This window comes from Phyllostomus hastatus, unplaced genomic scaffold, assembly GCF_019186645.2.
Source record: "Phyllostomus hastatus isolate PE091 unplaced genomic scaffold, TTU_PhHast_1.1 phas_contig_551, whole genome shotgun sequence".
Lineage (NCBI taxonomy): Eukaryota > Metazoa > Chordata > Mammalia > Chiroptera > Phyllostomidae > Phyllostomus > Phyllostomus hastatus.
The window spans coordinates 4490315-4510741 of NW_025333909.1; the positions used below are offsets into that span (position 1 = coordinate 4490315).

At 55.3% G+C, this 20427-nt stretch overlaps 1 protein-coding gene across 2 annotated transcripts; it reads left to right on the forward strand.

Annotated features, from left to right (window-relative positions):
* The first annotated feature begins 2499 nt into the window (after positions 1–2499).
* On the forward strand, positions 2500–19934 carry AMER1 (APC membrane recruitment protein 1). Of its 2 annotated transcripts, none has more exons than XM_045847517.1 (2): positions 2500–2663; positions 14704–19934. In XM_045847517.1, the coding sequence occupies exon 2, from the start codon at positions 14802–14804 to the stop codon at positions 18270–18272; it is 3471 nt and encodes a 1156-aa protein (XP_045703473.1). In that variant the 5' UTR covers positions 2500–2663; positions 14704–14801; the 3' UTR covers positions 18273–19934. The 2 variants fall into 2 exon arrangements, with proteins under 2 accessions (XP_045703473.1, XP_045703474.1); XM_045847518.1 differs by lacking the exon at positions 2500–2663 and adding an exon at positions 2677–2821.
* The last annotated feature ends 493 nt before the right edge of the window (positions 19935–20427 follow it).

A 20427-nucleotide genomic window follows, 5' to 3' on the forward strand; every position in this document is an offset into this window, starting at 1 on the left:
CCGAAAGGTTGGACACCCCTGCGACATTTCACTAACAGCATGCCAGTTCTCAGCTCAAAATCCTGCAAATCTAAAGTCTTTAAAATTACTTACAAAGCCACACACCATCTGCCTCCCATGTCCTTTCTGACCTCCCTCTCCTACCACTTTCCCTCACGCTCATCCTGCCCGCCCTCCTACGTCCTATCACACGTACACAATTTTCTGAGACTGAAAACTTTCAGGACCAAGAAGACAGCCATCCAGTTGGGAGACCCCGTTAGTATGGCAAAGACCACTTTCATTTCCCCCAAAGCCCTATTGCTTTTGGGCCCAACCCAATGCCCAGTATCTGTTAGTCCAAAAGCTGACTGGTGTGACCGACTATTTGGCAGCTGAGCAGAGAACACAGAGGACTACTAGCTCCTGTGACAAGAGTGTGCAACAGCGCCCCCTCACCTCAGGGTTATTTCAGGCCCACCACTTGACTACTTGCCCACCTGCTCTCTTCCTGGCACTGTCAGGCACCTGTGTTTCCCTGGGCTCCAGATTTGGAAACCATCTTCCCCAAGTTGTAATGTTGGGTCTACTTCAGTGAATCAACTCTCCTGGGGGGGATGTGAATAGGTGGGAAGCAACCAGAGGCACGAGGCAGTGAGGAGGCCTACAGAGCAGGCACTGGAAAAAAAGACACCTCCAAACCAGGTGCAACAATTGAGAATCAGGACTTTGCAAAGCAAGAAACCACAGCTCCAGGGAAATAGTATAGCCCAGCCAATCAAATGGGGGAAACTGAGGCAAGGAAGGAGAATGTTCTTGCCCAACAAAGTCCTACAATGAGCTAGCCATCAGCAGCTCCTTTCTCCCTGCCATTTACGTAGAATAGAACAAGGACTAGAACAGGAGGTCTGCCATTCAAATTGCTGATTTTTGGAGATGTATAGAATGTCATGGAAGGTCATGGAACATCATGGATGTTATAGGAAGAATTGAGTTGAACTGTCAGAGCTGGAAGAGATCAAGGAGCTTGACCAGTCTTACCCCCTCCTTGTGGAGACGGAGTGAGGGACTGGCACAGGGAGGAAAATGAACTGGTCAAGGTCATACTTCAAGTCCAAGGCAGAACTGGGGCCAGATCCCAGACCTAGCAGCCATGTCAGTTCCTGTGCTCCCTCCATGCAAAGACAGCAGTCTTCCTCTTGCCAGTTTAGCAGCTGGATCTTTTCAAATCAGAAAGGACCTAGTGCAGCAGGGAATACTCCTCCTGCAACCAAAAAATAGCAGGCATTGTGCTCTAATCTCCCCTGCACCGCCCCCCCTCCCCCGCATCTCCCCTCAATCTTTGTTTTTAGACATTCACAGAGTTTTATGGCTGGGCTTTCTGGATATTCTTGAACTAGTTAGTGGTAGAACTAGATTCTTTGTTGCCTCAGCTCACCTGGCCCTGGCAGCCACGAATGCCACTTAATGCCCTCAGCCTAGTTAGAGACCCAAGTTCAGGCTGCCCCTGCCCCCATCCCAGACACTGCAGCTGGCAAGACTAATGCAGGCCTCCTGAGTCCGCCCTCAGCCTTGAAACCTCCAGTCTGGCCTCAGACAAGATATTTTTTCTCAGTATCTACTTTTCACAAAGCCTGGCTCACCATTAAAAGTTTGAGGGGGCCTCTGTAGACTTTCGGAATCCGTCGAATTCCGTGAAAGCTGGGAAATTTGGATGTGGGTCAAACTACGGAAACAAGTCTCTCCAGAGAAGAAAAGTGAAAGCCCTGGACCGGGAGCCCCGGGTTTGGAATTCCAAATCTGCCCCCTGTCGCTGGCAGGCTGGGTGACCTTGGGGATGCACCTCCCCTTCTCTAGGCAGCAGCAGACCCCTTGGTAACGGGTGGCGGTTGGCCTAGATGGTCCCTAAAGGCCCTGGTGTGCCCAAGAGACGGACGAAGCTGGGGCGCGAGCGCTGCAATTGGGCTTTCCTGGCAGGTGACTCCTTCCTCTGAGAGGCCTGGGGGAGCGCGCTGCGGGGCCTTTCCTACGCCTAAGACCGGGCCCGGCGAGGTTCCAAAGGGCTCTGCAGTCACCCCCGCTCCCCAACCACTCCGCCCCGCCTCTCTCCGCCTGTCTGGCGCTTTGGAATAAACTGCCAGGTGGCGGCCAGGGCGCCACAGCGCGATTGCAAGGCGACCACGGAAATGGGACGAATGCAAAACCGAAACCAGGGCTCCTGCGAGCCCCACCGGGGCGGGTCTGGCCCCGAAAGCTCGCAGAGTCCCCATACAGCCGCCCGCCCGGCTTGGGGGCGGGAGTAGGGAGTTCCTGCGAGGGGTTCGGCACCCTCTCCGCCCCCTGCCAACACCACTCTCAGGCTTATTTGCATTTAAAGAGATACACCCGGAGGAAAACAGAGGGCGGTTCGGGCACGCCTTCCCGCCGTGACGATTGGGCCACACGCCTGCCAATCAGGGCGCCGACGCCCCACCCTGTGGTTGTGGAGTTTTGAGGGGGGGGTTGCGGGGGTATGGGGGAGCTGCCCAGAGCCTGGGGAAGGGGAGCCAGTGCAGGAGGTGACTGGAGCCGCGGCGGCGGCGGAGGCAGCGGTGGCGGTTCCCTCAGCCACGGCAGCCGAGGCTCCAGCCTCGGCCAGGGCGGCGCAGCAGACAATAACTGGGCTGGAAAACGAACCGGGCCGGGTAAGCTTTGGGGGCAGCCTGGAGGCTCCGCCTGCCCGCGGTCCGGTGCAGCCCCGCGTGTTCAGCTCTGGCCGTCTGGAGAGGAGCTCTAGGGCTGGGCCGGTCGGGGTCCAGGCCGCTCTCCGCTCCCCTTTGGAACCTGCTTCGAGGACTGTCCGGTGAGGGCCAGAGCAGAGTCCTCTGGTCGCGGGCCACCGAGGCTGGGGGGTGGGGGAAGAGGGCGGGCAGGCGGGCGGGCGGGCTACCCTGGGCCATGCCTCCGGGCTCTCGGGGAGGCGGGGATGAGGCCCGCACGTGCTGCTGCGCGGTCCCAAGAGGGGAGCCGCCAGCCAGCACCCCCAGCGGTGCATTTGTAGGCCGGGAGCTCTGCAGCTTTGTTGTAGCACATTAGCTGGAACAGCTATGTTACGCGGGTATCGCTCACCCAGCGGCCCGGCAGCTGCCCCTCCCCTCCCCTCCCCTCCTCTGCGCATCTCCTGCCTCTCTCCTCTGCGGACGAAGCCAACGCAGTGGCCTAGGTCCGAGGGATTGGGGTATCTATCTACACTGTTTGCCCCCTTCCAGGGGGAGCACACTTGGGCCTGTAAGCTGCCCACTTCCCTTCAGAACCTCGGCCCTGCGGCTCCAACCAGCCGCGCCCCCTATTCCTGGGCCTCCCGGCTCATCTGGCTCCCGCCCCCGCGGACTGGCAGGGGTGTCTCTCTTGCTGGACCTTGGGCTTACAGCTGCAGCTCCAGCTAGTCTTTGGGTTTGAACTGCAAGGCCGCTTTCCCCCCCCCCCCACCCACCCTCGCCGCGCCTCTCCCCTGGTAGTGCACTGGCCGCGTTTTTCTCTCCAGCCTCCCGTTTAAAAATAGTGATAAGCACGACGCTAGGAGAGGGTTTCTGTGTCAGAAGCCGAGGGAGCAATTACTGTAGTAGGGGAAGCACCGTCTGAGTATTGTGAGAGAGCTAGAGAAGCAGACAAACCCTCCAAGTTCGCAGTTACTTAAAATACCCAGCCCGCCGGGCCGCTGTCATTGTCTGCTGCAGACATTTCTGACACTGGTGACCGCCCGACTTTGACTAGCCTCCCTGGCTGTGAGGGACTGTGCCCACCAGCCACGCCACAGCCCAGGCGCCCGGTAGGCACCTGGACTGGCCCCGCACAGTCGGCCTCCTTTTTGGCCAGGCTCTTCTTGGCCTGGGCCTCGAGGTCAAAGCCAGCTTTGTCCCGCACACAAATACCTCCCTCTGCGGCTCTGCCCTCCTGCTACCTCCGCGTGGGTATGGGCAGGGTGAAGGGCACTGCGTCGTAGGAATGCCCACCCCACACCTGGGGATTCCAGCAGAGCCCCCTCCCCCAGTGCAGCTCCCCTCATTCGGCCCCGCCCACCGCTCAGTTGCTGCACGGTGGTGTGCCTCTGGCAATGGACTCTAGGCCTTTCTGAGGATCAGGACAGAGGGAGTAACCCAGGAGCTTGGCAGGCCCTTCATGGACCTTTGACCAACCTCTGAGGGTGGAGAACCATTTGAGAGGAGACAGTGAGACCCAGTAAATCCCTCACTTGCCAGGAAGGCTAGCAGGGGACTTTTGTGACACCGGCAAGTACTGCAGGTCTCATACTACACTCACTGCCTCCCACCTTGACCCGTGCCAACGCAAACCCCCTAACTTGGCAGCTGGGCATCTCCAGCCCAGGGCTGGACCAGCCCTCTGCCCTGCCTCAGACCAACCGCCACCTAACATACCTACCCTATGTAACTCCCTTCCCCACACCCAAACCCACTCACCCTACATGTCCAGGTTCTCTTTCCTCTCTGGCCCCCTGCCCTGGGCTCTTCTCAATGCCTTTCCTGCCTGTCTCTTGCAACCCCTGATGACCTCTTGTTTCTCAGAACTCTTCCAGGCTGACCGAGTCCCTTGGGTATTTGGGGGCTTATAGTATAATAGGAGGCCAACTGTACTTAAGTTTCCCTGCCACATTGTCTCCCTGACATCACGGATGTCTGAGTTCTCTCAGAGCCCCTCAGAAGGGTAAACAAACCCTGGAACTCAGGCCCAACCCCCTCAAAGCAATGCATAGCAGTTAAGGAATGCTGCAGAAGGGCTGGCTTTCTTTGCAGAGCTTTCAAAAAGACCTTTACCTCTCCAACTTGCACTTGTCCGGATCCATGCGAAAGTGATTAGAGAAATGGTCCTCAAGGCCCCAGGTATTTATGGACAATGTCTAATGAGGATGGAGGGAGCGGGGTGGGTTGAAACTAGGAGAAAAAAAAATCAATCACGGTATCTCCCTTCAAAAGCAAGTTCAGTACCTGAACTGCCCAGGCCCCAGAATACACACACCTTTGGTTGCTGATTTGTGAGCCTAGAGGCAAACCAGAGAAATGGCAGATTTCTCTCTGCCAGGGGGGCTCGTCCTGGGAAGCTTTCAGAAAGTAGAGGGGTTTGGTAGGCAAAGAAAGGGCGAAGGTGGAAGCGAAATTAGGAATGGGAGGGAGTGGCAGGCAAGCTGGTTGAGTGAGGTGAATATTTTCTGGTTGAGACTGTGTGGCTCTGAGGTGGTGGGTGCCCAGTGGAGGGGGCCCCCGAATGCCAGGCTGTGGGATGCGGGTACGATCATAGGGAAGGGGCCTTCGAAGAATGGGAATGAGGAGGTTTTGATTTGTGTGCGTGCATGTGCATAAATACACCACAAGAACTTGGCGTTGTAAGCAAGGGTGTCAGAATGGAGTCTTAGGAGAGGGTTAGAAGCACGCTGTAAGTCCGGCTGGTAAGAAGCCACCTTTGGGCCTGGGAGTAGAACCGGGGTGTAGGCTATCTCTAGGGGGAAGCTGTACCATGTCAGCCTCCCTTCTGCCTTTGTCGGGGTTGGGGAGGGGGGAGGGAGAACGTGGAGCCTGCATACCGACGTGGTGCAAGCTACCTGCCCTCCAGGCCTCTGCTGATCCCCTTCCTCCCAGCTGCACAGACCTGCACGGAGCACCAGTTTGGACTTCCGTGCTTAGGGACAGGAATCCTGAGCCCTGGAAAGCAACAGGGACTTGCTTAAGGTCGCGCAGCATTTAGGAATAGGGGGACAGGCTGCTGCCTCCTGTGCAGTGGCTTTTTCCACTGTATCCCACTGGGTCCAATGGCCTTCATTGGACATGCATCTCATTAACCAACCCTTCATCTCACCTCACCCATTCCTCAAGAGTAAAGGGGTGCTGGGTGAATTTGTGCCCCCTGCAATCCGGGAGCCCCTCCTCCCCTAATATGACTCTTTTGTGCTTCTTGATCTTGGTCTGCAGCCTGTCAGGGGCTGCAAGTTTGAGGAGGAAGGGAGGTAGTTGGAACATGCTGATAGTCCAATGACTGTCTCCTAGCCTAGTGGAGCTGTGAAAAACTCCTCAAGAACTATTTCATTTACATTCTTGGAAAGTGTGGGGGTGGGGGTGGACAGGAACACAGTTCTGCTCCGCTCGTCCAGGGGAATGAGAGGAGTAGCAGCAAGCCTGGCAGGTCACAGACTTGCTTACGAAACCAAAGAGGAGGAAGGGGCCTCCAACCCCCTCACTTGCAGACAGGCTCCTCGGGGCTAGAGGAGGGCGTTCCCAGCATTATTCCGTAAGTTCCCCTGCTTCGAATCCTGTCCACGCAGATGAAATAGGTGATAAAGGTAAAGCTCCCAAAGGTGGCATTTCTTAGCCTTTCTGTATCACTTTCACCCACGTTGCTGCCAGGAAGTTCTTTCTCAGAGCTAATATGAGTCTCTCATGCTGTAGTTAAACTGTGTGTGTATGTGTATGTGTTAGGGGTGGAGTTGAGAGCAGCTGGCCGCCATTGCTCTTCTCCTTAACAACCCATTGGAGATTCCCTGAGTGTTAAACCACCTCTCTAACCTCCAGCTTCTGTCCTCTGCATTAAATAATCACAGAGCCTTTCCTCTCCTGCCCTCGGTCTTATTTTGCAAACCTGTGCATGTGTAAGTGTATCTCGGGCAAGGCAGGGAGGGAACCCGGAACCACTGCAGAGGTGCGGGTGCCAGCTCAACGAGGGGCTACCGCTCCCCGCACCTCCCATCTGGGGTTAGGAGACAACACGGACAATGGAGAAAGTGGCTCAAGGGGTCTTGGGAGAGTTAGAGGCAGCCTTGTTGGTGCTGTGGGGGTCTTTGCGACCATCTGATCTGCATTTCTTGTTGTAGAGTCTCCATTGCTTTCATCGCCTGCAGGGTTTTTCCCCCCTGCTTGCCTTCCAAGCAGATACTCACCCCCTTCTCCAGCTAGCACTCCTCGGGCTGCAGCTTTTCCGGGGGAAGGAGGGCTGCAGTGGGCCTGTTGTGGTACCCCTCTTCTCTGGTCAAAGAGAAGATACTCAAACAGGCTATGCTTAGGGCATTTTCAAAGAGTAAAATGTTGGGCAGAGTCTCGGGGTGCAGGTATGAGGAGTGAGGTCGGGCCGCAGTGCATCTCGGTTCTGCAGTGGTGGACCGGGCTCAACGAGCCAGGGATCCAGGCCTCCCAGAGAAGCCTAGAACCTCCCAAATCACATGCCCCCGCCGTGCCTCATGACTCAGCAGGCACTAGAAATGTGGGCACAGGACTACCCTTCCTGCAGCGTCTCACTAAACGTGCCACAAGTGGTCCCCCGGATACAATCTCTCATTTGTAGATAGGGAAACTGATGCTCAGAACAAAGGAGGGATTTGCCCAATTTACACAAAAGCATAAAGCTCCTGGCCCCCAATTCAAGGCTTCTTCATCTAAGCACACCAGTCCTGATCCCCTCCTAAGCCTCGGTTTCCTTAGCTGGCCCCTCCCATAGGTTATGGTTTGTATATGGGAGTCGATACATAGGAAAGCCAGGGATCTGCGTTGTTCACTTGGCGGATTTTTCCCTCTGCAGGCTTCCCTCGGCTGCCTCATCACATCTGTTTCTCTGAGGTTAACTGCCCTCTTGTTCTTCATCTGAGCTGGGGTGGGCGGTGGGGGGTAACGCCTGTCTCCTAGCGGCGATCTCGCCCTTGCTGTGTTAATACCGACAGACATACCGGAAGCCTTACTATACAGGCATGGCATCCATCTCAGATACATTCCTCTCTAAGGAGGCTCGGGAGCCTGAGAGGGGCGTGGCAAGTCAGTGGCCCTGAGAGTCCCTGTTGTTCCAGGCCAGCTGGGCAGGGAACCTCAGCAGCCTGAGGAGAAGGCTGGGGCACCCAGAAGAGTCCCCAGGGAAAGCCCATTTCTTGGGAGAGGTGGCTTGTGGATGACCACATTTTCGCAGACTGGAGAAGCCCCTGTGTACGGGGGGCCGGGGCTAAGGGAGGAGGAGTGAAGCTACCAGTCCTGGAGCGGGACCTGCAGGGAGAGCAAGTGCTGAAGGTGAGGCAAAGGGGATTGGCCCTCCCAACGTGGAATAATTTGGTAAGCGGGAGGGTGGTGCACTGAAATCAGGGTTGTGAGAAAATCTGGCAAGGGTATGCAGGATGGTTGAGATGGAAGGAGCTGGGCAGGGGGGTGGGATGTCAGCTTTGCAGCATGGTGAGGGGGGACTGGAGGGAGTTCAGCTAGGAGGTTTGTGTCATCTTTAGAGGACACGGCGTAGTAGCTGAGGAGCTGGGGTGGAGAAATGGATGCAAGAGGCCCCATCACAAGGGTCCTTTCCTGAACATCTGCTCTGGACCCAGTCAGCAAGTTGCCCTTTCCTTTTTTTAAAAGATTTTATTTATTTATTTTTAGAGAGAGGGCAAGGCAGGGAGAAAGTGAGGAAGAGAAAGATCAGTGTGTGGTTGCCTCTTGCACGCCCCACACTGGGGACCTGGCCCACAACCCAGGCTTGTGCCCTGACTGGGAATCAAACCCACAACCCTTTGGTCCACAGTCCAGCACTGAATCCACTGAGTCACACCAGCCAGGGCTCCCTTCATATTTATGATCTAGAATCCTTACCGAAATCCTACATGGCAGGTACCATTTTCTTCATTTTACAGAGAAGGCATTTGAGTGTCAGAGAGGTTAGGCCACCTTGTCAAACCCCACAGCCTGTGAGGGATAAATCTGGCATTTTAGTTCTGGCCTGACGAGCTTCAGCTGTTTTGGAATTCAGTGGAACCAACGTCATTTGAGCTCCTGTTCTGTGCTAGGTGTAGTGAGTGTAAGATAAAGGAGGGTCCATCCCAATGAGACGAATGGACAGAGACTGAGGCTTGTCAGAATGAATTACTGAAGGCTGAGTATGTCATCAACTCAATTGACAGGCATCGGGTAGGGGTGGGGGAGCAGGGGAGAGACGGCCCCGTGGGGGTCTCTGCTGCCTCTAGAGGTGGTAGGATGCCCTCCTGAGAGGAGGTGGCCCGCAACAGAAAGGATAAGAATTAGTGAGGGGTGGTTGCAGGGATAGCTTGCGACCACCAAAAGGTACCAAGCTGGGCCGCCCTTCCTTTAGGCCCTGAACAAATGGCTTTGAGAGCGGACCTTGCTGTGGGCTTCAGGAGTGGCTGGCTAAGTTTCTGGCATTGTCATGGGTCATTTTCTTGAAACAATAGCTCCAATTTTGCATCTTTGCCCAAGTTGGCAGGCTTCTGTTTGAACCTTTTCTTCTCTTTTTTTTTTTTTTGGCCCCTCCAACTTACCTCCCAAGGGAAATGAGAGGAGAGCAACACGTTCCATGCCTTGGGAGTGGGGGCGGGCGTTGCTGATGAGGACAGCAGCCACAGCCTAGGTTGGCAGCCCTTGGATTCTGGTCAGCAGGCTTTTTGGAATGTGCTAGATGGGGCCAAAACAGTGGCAGCCGATGACGACTGGAAGTACTTCAGAGAAGGTCCAGCTGGGCTAGGGCAGGGATGAGATGGGAGGGGGAGATGAAGGCCCGCGAGTGCCGGGCACCCGCGTGGTCCTGGCTCTCAGTTTTCCTCATGTGACTGGTGGCCGGCGCAGTGCAGCGGAATGCCATGCACTTGGGATTCAGGAAGCCTGGGGGCTGCTGTGGCTCTGTCACTATCCCACTGTGTGACATTATGCAGATCTTTTCCCAAGCCTCTGCAGTTTTCCTTCTCTGGGACCGGGAGTGACCATTCCCCCACCCGTGGCAATTTCTGAGAAGGGCAAATGGTGGGCGGGGGGGCGGGGAGCACTTTATAAAAAGTAAGTCCCCTGAGTTGGGTGAAGGATGTCTGTTGATTTTCACTTTCTTTGGATATTAGTCCTTCTGGTTGAGGTTGAATTGTTGACCTTTCTGGCCTGGGCTAGAGAATCTGGATGGTTGAAATTCCCAGATAATCCAGCGCTCTTAGCCAGTAGCTGACTCAAGGCAACTTCTTGGTCCCTGAATATCCAAGTTCAGCTAAAACAGAAACGAAGGCCTCCTGTGAGATACCTACACAGCTGCCCTCCTTTACCATTTGGGGAAACTGAGGTCCAAAGTGCTTTGATAACTTATCCACAGAGCCCCAGAAAGCACCCTACTCAACCCTGACTGAAGTACTTTCGCTGCTAGAAATTGTTCAACTATAGTTTGAATGAAATATTTAAAAAGTCGTTGGCTGTGTTTTTGAGCCTCTGCTATCTAATGCATTGTATTTGGTACTTTATGTGCATTGGTTTTGTTCTTTACAATAGGTTTAAGAGGTAGGCATCTCAATAGCGTCATTTTTCAGTTGAGCAAACTGAAAGAACTTGCTGATTTCCCTCAGGTGGGCAGAGCTGTTTGCAGTGCAGAGCTGGCGGACTCTCACGGTTGGTGGGCAGTGAGGGGGCTCCCTATCTTCACCATTCCTTCCTCAGTCCGCTCCATACACAACGGCAGGATGGACCCAGAGTCAGCTGCCCCCAGGAAAACTGCTTGGAGGAGATCTTAGGAGCTGTGGCTGATGGAGGCCATGCCTTTGGAGCTACCTCATAAATTCACACACTCCTTCCCTCAACTCAGCTTTCTCTACGTTGGCTGAGTTGGTCCCAGGAGGTTGGGCCATGCAAGGCTCAGGCTGTAGCTGTTTCGTTGTCTCCAAGAAGGGTCCCTGAGGCAGGTTCGTGGCTGGGCTCCTGCCTGTGTTTTGAGAGCTGGGGGAAGGGACGAGCTCTGTCCTATGTCCTAGTAGCCAGCATTCCACTGGTCCCAGAATGTATTGAAGCTGGCCCTGGGGGCAGGGATGGCCACAGCCCACATCCTGCCACGGTGGCTGCTGCACGCCGCCCTCGCCTGGGGCCGCAAACTGGCCCTAGAGCACAGGTGACAAACACCAGGCCTGCGGGTGGAATCCCACCCTCCACCCTGTTTTCTGGGCCAGGCACGGCTGAACTCCTTGCTCCCTAGTTAAGGAGTGGTTACATGTACACAGTCCTAAAGTTACATTCTGCCCTTTGAAGGCAACCTCGAGGCTGATGCGGCCCCCAGTGAAAATGAGTTTGATGACCCTGCTTAATGCATCAGGTCCACCTGACGCTTGGACAGCACCCAGGTTGAGACTCCAAAGGGCTGCAGGGCGCTGTGTTTGGCAGCACCGCTTTCTTGGCAGGAAGTGTGATGGGAGGCAGTCCCAAGCTGGGGGACCTCAAAGTCTCCCCCTTCTTATTCCCTTTGCCTTCTGCCACACTTGGCTCTCCTGGCCAGTGAACTCTGTGGCCTCAAGTAAAGGCGGCATAGCCCGTTGGGGAAGGGCAGCGCTGGGACCGGGAGGGGTAGCGAGGGAAGGAGACAAGGGGCCTGGGCCAACAGTGGCTCAGTGGGGTTGGCTGGGCTAGGGGCTACCAGGTACATGTCATCACTACCCCTTACTATGCTATTATCTTGGGGGAAAGCCCACAGAGATGCTGTGAATTGCTCTGGGGTGTGTACATGGTTCTGGGCAGAGCTAGGCAGGGAGGTGGGACAGGCACCCATTTCCTGGGTGGTTCTGACCAGCCAAGATGACCCGGCACCTCGTTAGGAAGAAAGCCTGAAGCTACAGGGAGAGAATTGCAGTCCCAGGACACAACTTCGGCCTCATTCACCCACTGCCCCCACACAATCAGAGGCTGATCTAAACCGCCCTCGGGAGAGGACTTTGTATAAATGCACACACGTGTCTTCAAAATCCCCTCACACCTGGCTCCTCCTCGGTGTGGGCCAAGACAGCTGGTCCCTCAGGCTCCCCACAGGAAGTGGCGCTTCCAAACGAGCGAGCGGCCTTGTACGCACGGCCTGCTACTTCCCAAGTAACTGGGACCTGCCCAGGAAGGCGGTAATAACAACAGGAAGGCCAATCTTTCTCATTTGCACCCTGCTCTGCAGTTTACAAAGTGCTTTGGTGTGCGTTATCCCATCGAAACTGCGCACCGCTGCAGTGGGCTGGGTAGACGGGGATAGATAAAACAGCTGTTTTGATCTCCGCAGAGGAGTGCTTTGCCAGTTCTGGGTCCCCTGCCATGGCCTGGACCCCTGTGTGTGGCCCGTGGCTCCTTCCACAACAGACTGCACATGCCTGTGGCAGGGAAGGGGACAATAGAGAGAACAGTGGGCAGGCTTCTACCCCAGGGGACCACAGAGGTAAGGGCACCAGAAGGCCCAAAGGGACCACCCCATAGCCCTAAGCCCAGCAGGGTGCAGCCTTCGATTCACGAGGAAATCTAAGCCCATAGGACTTTTCACTTCGCCCTCTGTTTTCCTTGATGCCAATGCATAGCTGCTAGTGTCACCCGTCCCTGTCCCTAAATCACTGCCATTGCTACTCACTGCTGTCTGACAAGAGTCAGATTGAATGCTTCCTTGTCAAGGTGGCTCTTCTGAGCCCGAGGGGATGTCTTTTGCCTTTTAGATTTTTCCCGGGATATGATAACAAGGTATGAAGAATGACGACCTTCCACCAAAGCTAAAGCAGTAATGGGGGGAGGGGCTTCTTTGAGGCGTGCATCACGTGCTTTCCGATTGTTACATATCTCTCCCACTTAGCCTCGGAGCTTCCCAAAAGCAAGGGCTGTAGGGGTTCTCTCTTCTTGTCCCTCCCTCACATCACTGTGCTCAGTGTCTGTCACTTACTAAACGTTAGGAGACGTTTGTCTCATGAATTCCACAGAGGGGAATGCAGTTTCACAAACAACGGCACTGCTGCCACCCCATCTCTGCCGTGTGCACACCGTGATGACAATACTGTCAGTAATTTCAGGGCTGAGACAGAGACATCTGTGCCTTGCAAAGTGGGGTGGGGGGATGTTCAAATACATGATAGGGCCTCTATTCCCATCAGACCCCGGGGGCAGGACTCAAAGTGGTGTGTGTGTGTGTGTGTGTATGATTGTGTATTTGTGGGGTGCGGGAGGCACTATTAATTGAGGCTAGCATTTGCAAGGCTAAGCTGGAACAAGGTCACGTAAAAACACGTCACACGGGGAAAATACCCTAACCTGAGCAGATGGCAATACAAATCTCTGCAGAGAAGGGATCAGATGAGGTTTGTTCCCCCCTTTTATTTTCTGAATCACCAGCCATTATCTGCTCCAAGTTGAATATTCAGTTCCACAGAGTGGTCCTGATGGAAGCCTGCACCACACTGATGCTTCAAATATCAAGCTAAGCAAGGCTCAATGCGCAAAATTAATGTTTGCCAAACAGCACCAGGGCTCCAGGAGGGTTCCTCTAATAAGGTCAGAGGCCAGAGTGTCGCTGACAGCCTCTCCCCACCCCCCTCGCTGCTCCATTGTCTGTCACTGGAGGTGAATGCATGACTTTTATTGTGGTGGCAAGCAATCCCAGGGCTGATGTGCTGGCCAGCTGCTGCCGGGACTACAGCGATCCTACCTCTCCGTCTCTGGCCCCCAGCAGCTGCTCTGCCTTCCCTCCCTTATCCTAGCTCCCTGCCTGCTAGTGGCTACTCTACAGGGAAAGGACATAGAGGTAGGGACTTGCCAGGGGCAGGTCACTAGGTTTTAGCAGGATGCGCACCGATCCAGCCACAGCCCAGCTATACTGACTGGAATAAATACATCAGCCCTGGGAGAGGGGAGGCCTGCACTGTAGCTAGGGGTGAGTGGTAGCTTTTTTTTCCTTGCTTTTTATTCCATGTCTGTGGCATTTGGATGTTTGAAGGATTGTGAGCCTGGACCAGAAGGGTGTGCCTCGCACCAGGTTTATTGATTTGAATACATGGCCAGAGCCTCACTCCCAGGCCAAGAACATGAATCATGATGAGATGTGCCTTCGAGGAGTTCCCTGTGTAGATGGGGAGCCAGATGGGGGCCAAAATAATGAGGGGAGTGGCGAAGAAACAGTCTGCCCCACAGTTCTGAAGTAGAACTTGGGGGTTCCAGTGGCCAAGGGTCACTTTCAGATCTCTTCCCAGCAGGGTACTCGAGAGTCTGACCTAAACGTCCCCCCGACATAACCACTGTGGGGGAGGCATTGCTAGGCCTCTTAGACGGAGGATATGAAACCCAGAGAGTTCCCTGCTGCAAGGCCATCACGCACTTGCAGCAGATCCTGGATTGCAGCTCTGGAATGTGGGTCTGTGAGGCCGCTACTCTGGGTTTCGGAAGGTCCTGCAGCATGGGCCTGCCAGCAGCTTAGGGAGCCTGTGGAGAGGAGGCCAAATTTTGGGTTTCTCTTTTGGGGAACTCTTTCCTTCCCCAGGCAAAGTGTCAGGGAGAGCCCAGCCTGAAGTGAACTCGAGGTCTGAATCCTGCAGAGCTGAGTGAGGACTCCAGGGGCTGTTTCGCTCGATGCTTTTGAAAACTTCTCTGTCGTCAGAGCTGACCTCCCTCCTGCCTTTTCTGCCTCTCCTGAACACCCCCCCTCCTCTGGTAACCCCTCCCACAGCCAATAGCACCACTGGGCCTTTCTCACATCTGCAGTTCGCCCTGCCCAGTGCACGGGGGTAGGGGTGATGGCCGCCTGTTGCTCAGTGTAAGGTTTCGCTGTTTTGGGGCCCAGAGGAGGCCGGCCCAGCAAGCCAAGCATATGGACTCCATTAAGGTTTTCCCTACATTTTCTCTTTCTCTCTGGTTCCACTGAAGCCTGAAACCACAGACACCTGTGAAAACAAACCCTGCCTGGCTGCTCGCTCACCAGTGCTCTCTCTCTGCCTCTCTCTCTCATCTCCTCCAGACCCACTGTGATGCTTCCTGACTGATGACGTCATAATAGTGCCCAGAAGCCAGAGCGCTGCATTTCCAGCTGAACACACCTGAGTTGTCCCCATCACCATGGAGACCCGAAAAGATGAAGCTGCTCAGGCCAAGGGAGCAGCAGCGTCTGTGGATACCCAGGACCAAGGGGCAGAGAAAGGAGCCCAGAGCAAGGCCGCTGAGACGACAGAAGGGCCAGCATCAGAGCCACCCTCGTCTGGCCCAGGTAGGCTGAAGAAAACTGCCATGAAACTCTTTGGTGGCAAGAAGGGCATCTGTACCCTGCCTAGTTTCTTTGGAGGGGGACGGAGCAAAGGTTCTGGGAAAGGCAGCTCCAAGAAGGGGCTTAGCAAGAGCAAGACCCACGATGGCCTGAGCGAAGCGGCCCGTAGCCCTGAAGACATTGTCAGTGAAGGACCCGGCCTCTCTTTACCTTTGCCCGAGTCGCCCTGCCAGCTTCCCAGTTCCCAGAGCGCCCACGGGGCTTTGGAGACAGGCTCCAAGCACAAGACGTCTGTGGTTGCAGCCGTAGACAAAGCTGGGGCCGAGAAGGTTTCCTCTGTGCCCAAGCCAAAGAAAGGCCTGAAAGGTTTTTTCAGCAGTATTCGCCGTCACCGGAAGAATAAGATTTCTGGTGCTGAGCAAAGGGAGCCAGGGCCCAAGGGGCCTGAGGAGGCCAGAGCCAGGCCTCATGAGCACGTGAGCTCTGTCCTCCCATCCCACGCTGAGGAAACCCTTCCAGACCCGAGAAAGGAAAATGCCAAACACCAAGATGCCCCTGGGCCAAATGTTTCTTCCGCCTCAGAGCCTTCTGGAGCAGCCGCTGAGAAGGCAGCCTGTCAAGATCCAGAAAAACCCGTGGGCGGCTGTGCCTCAGCACTCCTGCAGCCCAGTCCTGCCCCCGAAGCCGGTGGCCCAGAAGAGCCCCAGAGCCCAGAAACAGGGGAGAAGGTGGTGGCAGGAGAGGCAAATCCACCCAATGGCCCTGTGGGGGACCAACTGAGCCTCCTGTTTGGAGATGTCACCTCCCTGAAAAGTTTTGACTCACTGACAGGATGTGGTGACATCATAGCAGAGCAGGACATGGACAGTATGACAGACAGCATGGCCTCTGGAGGCCAGAGGGCCAACCGAGATGGGACCAAGCGAAGTTCCTGCATGGTCACCTACCAAGGAGGTGGGGAGGAGATGGCCTTGCCAGACGATGATGATGAGGAAGAGGAAGAAGAAGAGGACGAGGAGGTAGAATTAGAGGAGGAAGAAGAGGAAGCCAAGGTGGAAGAAGATGAGGACTTAGAATATCTGTGGGCAAGTGGTCAGATGTACCCAAGACCCAATGTGAACATGGGCTACCAGGCCACCACTTCGCCAGGCCACCAGGGCTATGTGCTCTTTGACCCAGTCCGGTCTTACCCTGGCCTGGCTCCTGGAGACCTTTTGACTCCTCAGAGTGACCAGCAGGAGTCTGCCCCCAACAGCGATGAGGGCTATTATGACTCAACCACACCTGGATTTGAGGATGATTCCGGGGAGGCCCTGGGGCTTGTCCGCAGGGATTGCCTGCCCCGAGACAGCTACAGTGGCGACGCCCTCTATGAATTCTATGAGCCAGATGACAGTCTTGAGGAGTCCCCACCGGGGGATGACTGCCTTTATGACCTCCACGGTCGCAGCTCTGAGATATTCGACCCTTTCTTGAACCTTCAGCCCTTTTCTTCCTCTCGGCCACCTGGGGCCATGGAGACAGAAGAAGAACGCCTGGTGACCATCCAGAAGCAGTTGTTGTATTGGGAACTTCGGCGGGAGCAGCTGGAGGCCCGGGAGGCCCGGGAGGCACGTGCCCGAGAGGCTCACACCAGGGAGGCCTATGCAAAAGAAGCTCACGCCAGGGAAGCTCACGCCCGAGAGGCTCACCCCCAGGAAGCTCACATCAGAGAGGCCCGAGGCCGAGAGGCCTATGCCAGGGAGGCTTGTGCCCGCGAGGCCTGTGCCAGGGAGGTCTGCACCCGAGAGGCCTGTGCCAGGGAGGCCCAGGCCAGAGAGGCTCGTGCTCGAGAGGCTCACATCCGAGAGGCCCAGGCGTGGCCGGAGAAGCCCATCATAGAGTATCAGAGGAGACCCTTAGGCCCATCGGTGATGGGCCTGGTGACAGGAAAATCAGGGAGCTCTCAGACTTCACACCGAGGAACCACGTCAGCTTTCCCTGCCACAGCGGGCAGTGAGCCAGACTGGAGGGACTTCCGTCCTCTGGAGAAGCGTTTTGAGGGAACCTGCTCCAAGAAAGATCAAAGCACCTGCTTGATGCAGCTCTTCCAGAGCGATGCTATGTTTGAGCCAGACATGCAAGAAGCCAATTTTGGAGGGTCTCCCAGGAGGGCCTACCCTACTTACTCACCCCCTGAAGAGCCGGAGGAAGAGGAGGTTGAGAAGGAAGGCAATGCCACCGTGAGCTTCTCGCAAGCCCTTGTGGAGTTCACCAGCAATGGCAACCTCTTCTCCAGCATGTCCTGTAGCTCCGACTCCGACTCCTCCTTCACTCAAAACCTCCCTGAGCTGCCCCCCATGGTGACCTTCGACATTGCTGATGTGGAACGGGATGGGGAAGGCAAATGTGAAGAGAATCCGGAATTCCACAATGATGAGGACCTCGCGGCCTCCTTGGAAGCTTTTGAGCTAGGCTACTACCAGAAACACGCCTTGAACAACTACCGCAGCCGATTCTACCAAGGCCTGCCCTGGGGGGTGAGCAGTCTTCCTCGATACTTGGGACTGCCTGGCATGCACCCACGGCCTCCACCTGCCGCCATGGCCCTCAACAGGAGGAGCCGCTCCCTTGACACGGCAGAGACCCTGGACCTGGAGATGTCCGATTCCCACCTGGCCCCAGGCTACATGGAGTCTGATGAGCTTCAGCCTCAGCAGGAAGATTCGGATGAAGAAGAAGAGGAAGAATGGGGCCGAGACAGTCCCTTGTCCCTCTATACTGAACCTCCAGGGGCCTATGACTGGCCTGCCTGGGCTCCCTGTCCTTTCCCAGTGGGGACAGGCCCTGCCTGGATAAATAGCAGCCAGCCGGATGGGCCTTCTAGCCAGTCTCCCTACGGGCAGGCAGCCTGCTGCGTACCTCCTGCAGCTATGTCAGTATTGCTGTCAGGACCAGGGCCAGAGCCAAGGGCACCTGGGGAATCCGGGCCTCAGCTAGTTCGGCCTTCGCACCTACCCCTTCCCATAGGCCCTTGTTATAACCTTCAGCCTCAGGCCTCCCAGAGTGCGAGGGCCAGGCCTCGAGATGTGCTGCTGCCTGCCGATGAGCCCAGTTGCTCCTCCAGTTCTGGAGGCTTCAGCCCCAGTCCTCTTCCCCAGGCCAAGCCTGTGGGCATCACCCACGGCATCCCTCAGCTGCCCAGGGTCCGGCCTGAGCTCCCACAGCCTCAGCCCATTCACTACGGGGCTTCCAGCCTCGACCTGGCGAAGGAGAGGGCTGGGCAAGGTGCCTGTCTCCCCAGCAGCTACTCCTCCACTGCCGTGAAAGGGAATCTAGCTGAGTAGTCGTCACCAATGCTGGAGCCGGGGGCATGGGGCCTGAGCATGTGAATGGGGATCCGGGGTTGGGCAGAGGGATTGGGGGGTGGGGGTTGCTGTTTCACTTGAAAATCTTTTGGGCCAAGGAAAGCTCGTATGAGTTTTCGCCTTTGCTTTCCCACTTCCGTCTTTTGCCATCTGTGGCCACGTTCAGCTCAAGTACATCTGCCCCGGGAGGCTGCTGCTGCTGCTGCTGCTGCTGCTGCTGCTGTGCTCCAGTTTTTGCTTTCGGGGTTTCTTCTTGTGACCCGTGCAGGGTTCGGGATGCTGTAATTTTGTGCCTATTCCAGTTGCCAAGTTAGTGAATATATAGAGAGCATGCATCCTTGACACAGGCTGAACCCTTAGCACCCCCTGCCACCTCACCACCCAGTGAATGATGAACCCCCAATGAACAGCCAGGTCTGCACTGCCTCCCCCGTGGGGGCAGGGGGCCTGCTTGCTGTTAGCAATGTGAAATTATGGTACAATGCTCCCCACCCCCACTCCATTCCGTCTTGGCATAGCTGCCACCATTACATCAGATGACTATAATCTATTTGTCCCAGCTAGCTGTCCTTAGAGAGGATCAAGTAGCATGTATCTCACCGCCTACTGCTGTGGACTTTGGCATCGTAACCAGATGGGGGCCTTTTAACCTGGCCCGCCATAGCTTGGGTTGAAGACAAAAATGCTAATCCCCTTAATGGAGTGATCAAATTAATCCAGTTGCAGTTGCAAACGGAAGACAAAATAGGCTTCTCTCACAGACATTGCCATAAGTCTTGAGCTCTGGAATGATAGGATTTTCGTTTCTCCCTTTTCCTCTCTTAAGCTTGTGACTTCCGGAGTTACAGGTGCTTTTGAATGTCGGTTCTTTTTTTTTTCTTCCTCCAAAGGAAATGGACATAATCTCATCACAAAGAATACATTCTTTTCATTGAGATACAAGAAGAGAAGCAGCCTAAATTAGGCTTGGCTCTAGAGGTTGGGGTTTTTGCAGGTTCCCAGGGGGAAGGATGGGAAACGGAGGGCCGTTTGTCTGAGGCAACAGGAGAGAAGATTTCAGAGTTTGCCGAGCCTGAGGCAACCCAGCTTCTGAGAGGGGAAAAGAGCTTCCCCCCCTTAAAAGTAATTCCTTATACCTTGTGCACCCCTTCGTTTGGATGCTGTCAAGAAGCTCCAGGCCAGCACTCCCAAGAGACAGTATACCAAAGGCACCTAGGCTGCTGTTCAGGACTCTAAAGAACTTCCATCATTTTGCAATTAGCTGAGCCCTTAGCATCATCAAAAGACCAGGCTTCTTGAGAGGGAAGACTGTGACCTGCCCTCACACTGCCAAGCTTCAGGATGCCGATTCACATGGCAGTTGTAGCCTTTATGGAATGAACGGCACCCTCCTTTGTCCTGTATCCATCCGCACAGTTCTAACGGTAAACTAGCTTGGAAATACTGGTGGGGAGAATTTGCTGTCGGGAAGACATTGCACCAGGCTAATCTTCCCCCCAGGCTTGGCCTCTCATTAATCAGCAATACGAGAGGGTTTCTTTTAAATTTCTTGATTGGAAATAGCCAATGGGATATTTTTTACCAGGATGTGTTGACCCAGACAAATGATGACTGTTGCCCACCCGCCCCCCACAGCCGCTCCTGTCCTTGGCCCCCCCCCCCCACCCATCTTCTTGCCTGTTAAGAGGCCAACAGGGCTCCTGCCATTCCTGAGATACTGCGGATTGGCTTGGGAATGGATGCCGTTGGCCTCCCAAGTTCACAGAGGTGACTTTGTGGGCAAAGTGCCCCTTGACTGGGGATATGTTTGTACTGGGGTTTGTCACCCTTTCTCAGATTGGGGCTGGCCCAGGGCCCTTCCCCCGCAACATCAGGCTCAGCTGGCAGAAGCTGTGACCCTGGGAACATCACATCAATTTGCATGGCACCGACACCACCACTCAAGGGACTCAGACCAGCTCCCCAGGCTGACATTGTCTGTATCATGAAGAGATGCGTTAGCCCTGGCGCTGGAGAATGAAATAGGGTGAGGAAGGCCCTCCTCACACCAAGCACAGCATTCCAGGAGGGAAGTGCCCTAATGCCAACCTTCTGTCCTCTCACCAAAGTTGCCCCGGGAGGGTGGGGCTGACCA

Bases quoted from the DNA above. Each gene is read 5' to 3' on its own strand.
- AMER1 (XM_045847517.1), top strand. From the start codon at position 14,802: ATGGAGACCCGAAAAGATGAAGCTGCTCAGGCCAAGGGAGCAGCAGCG.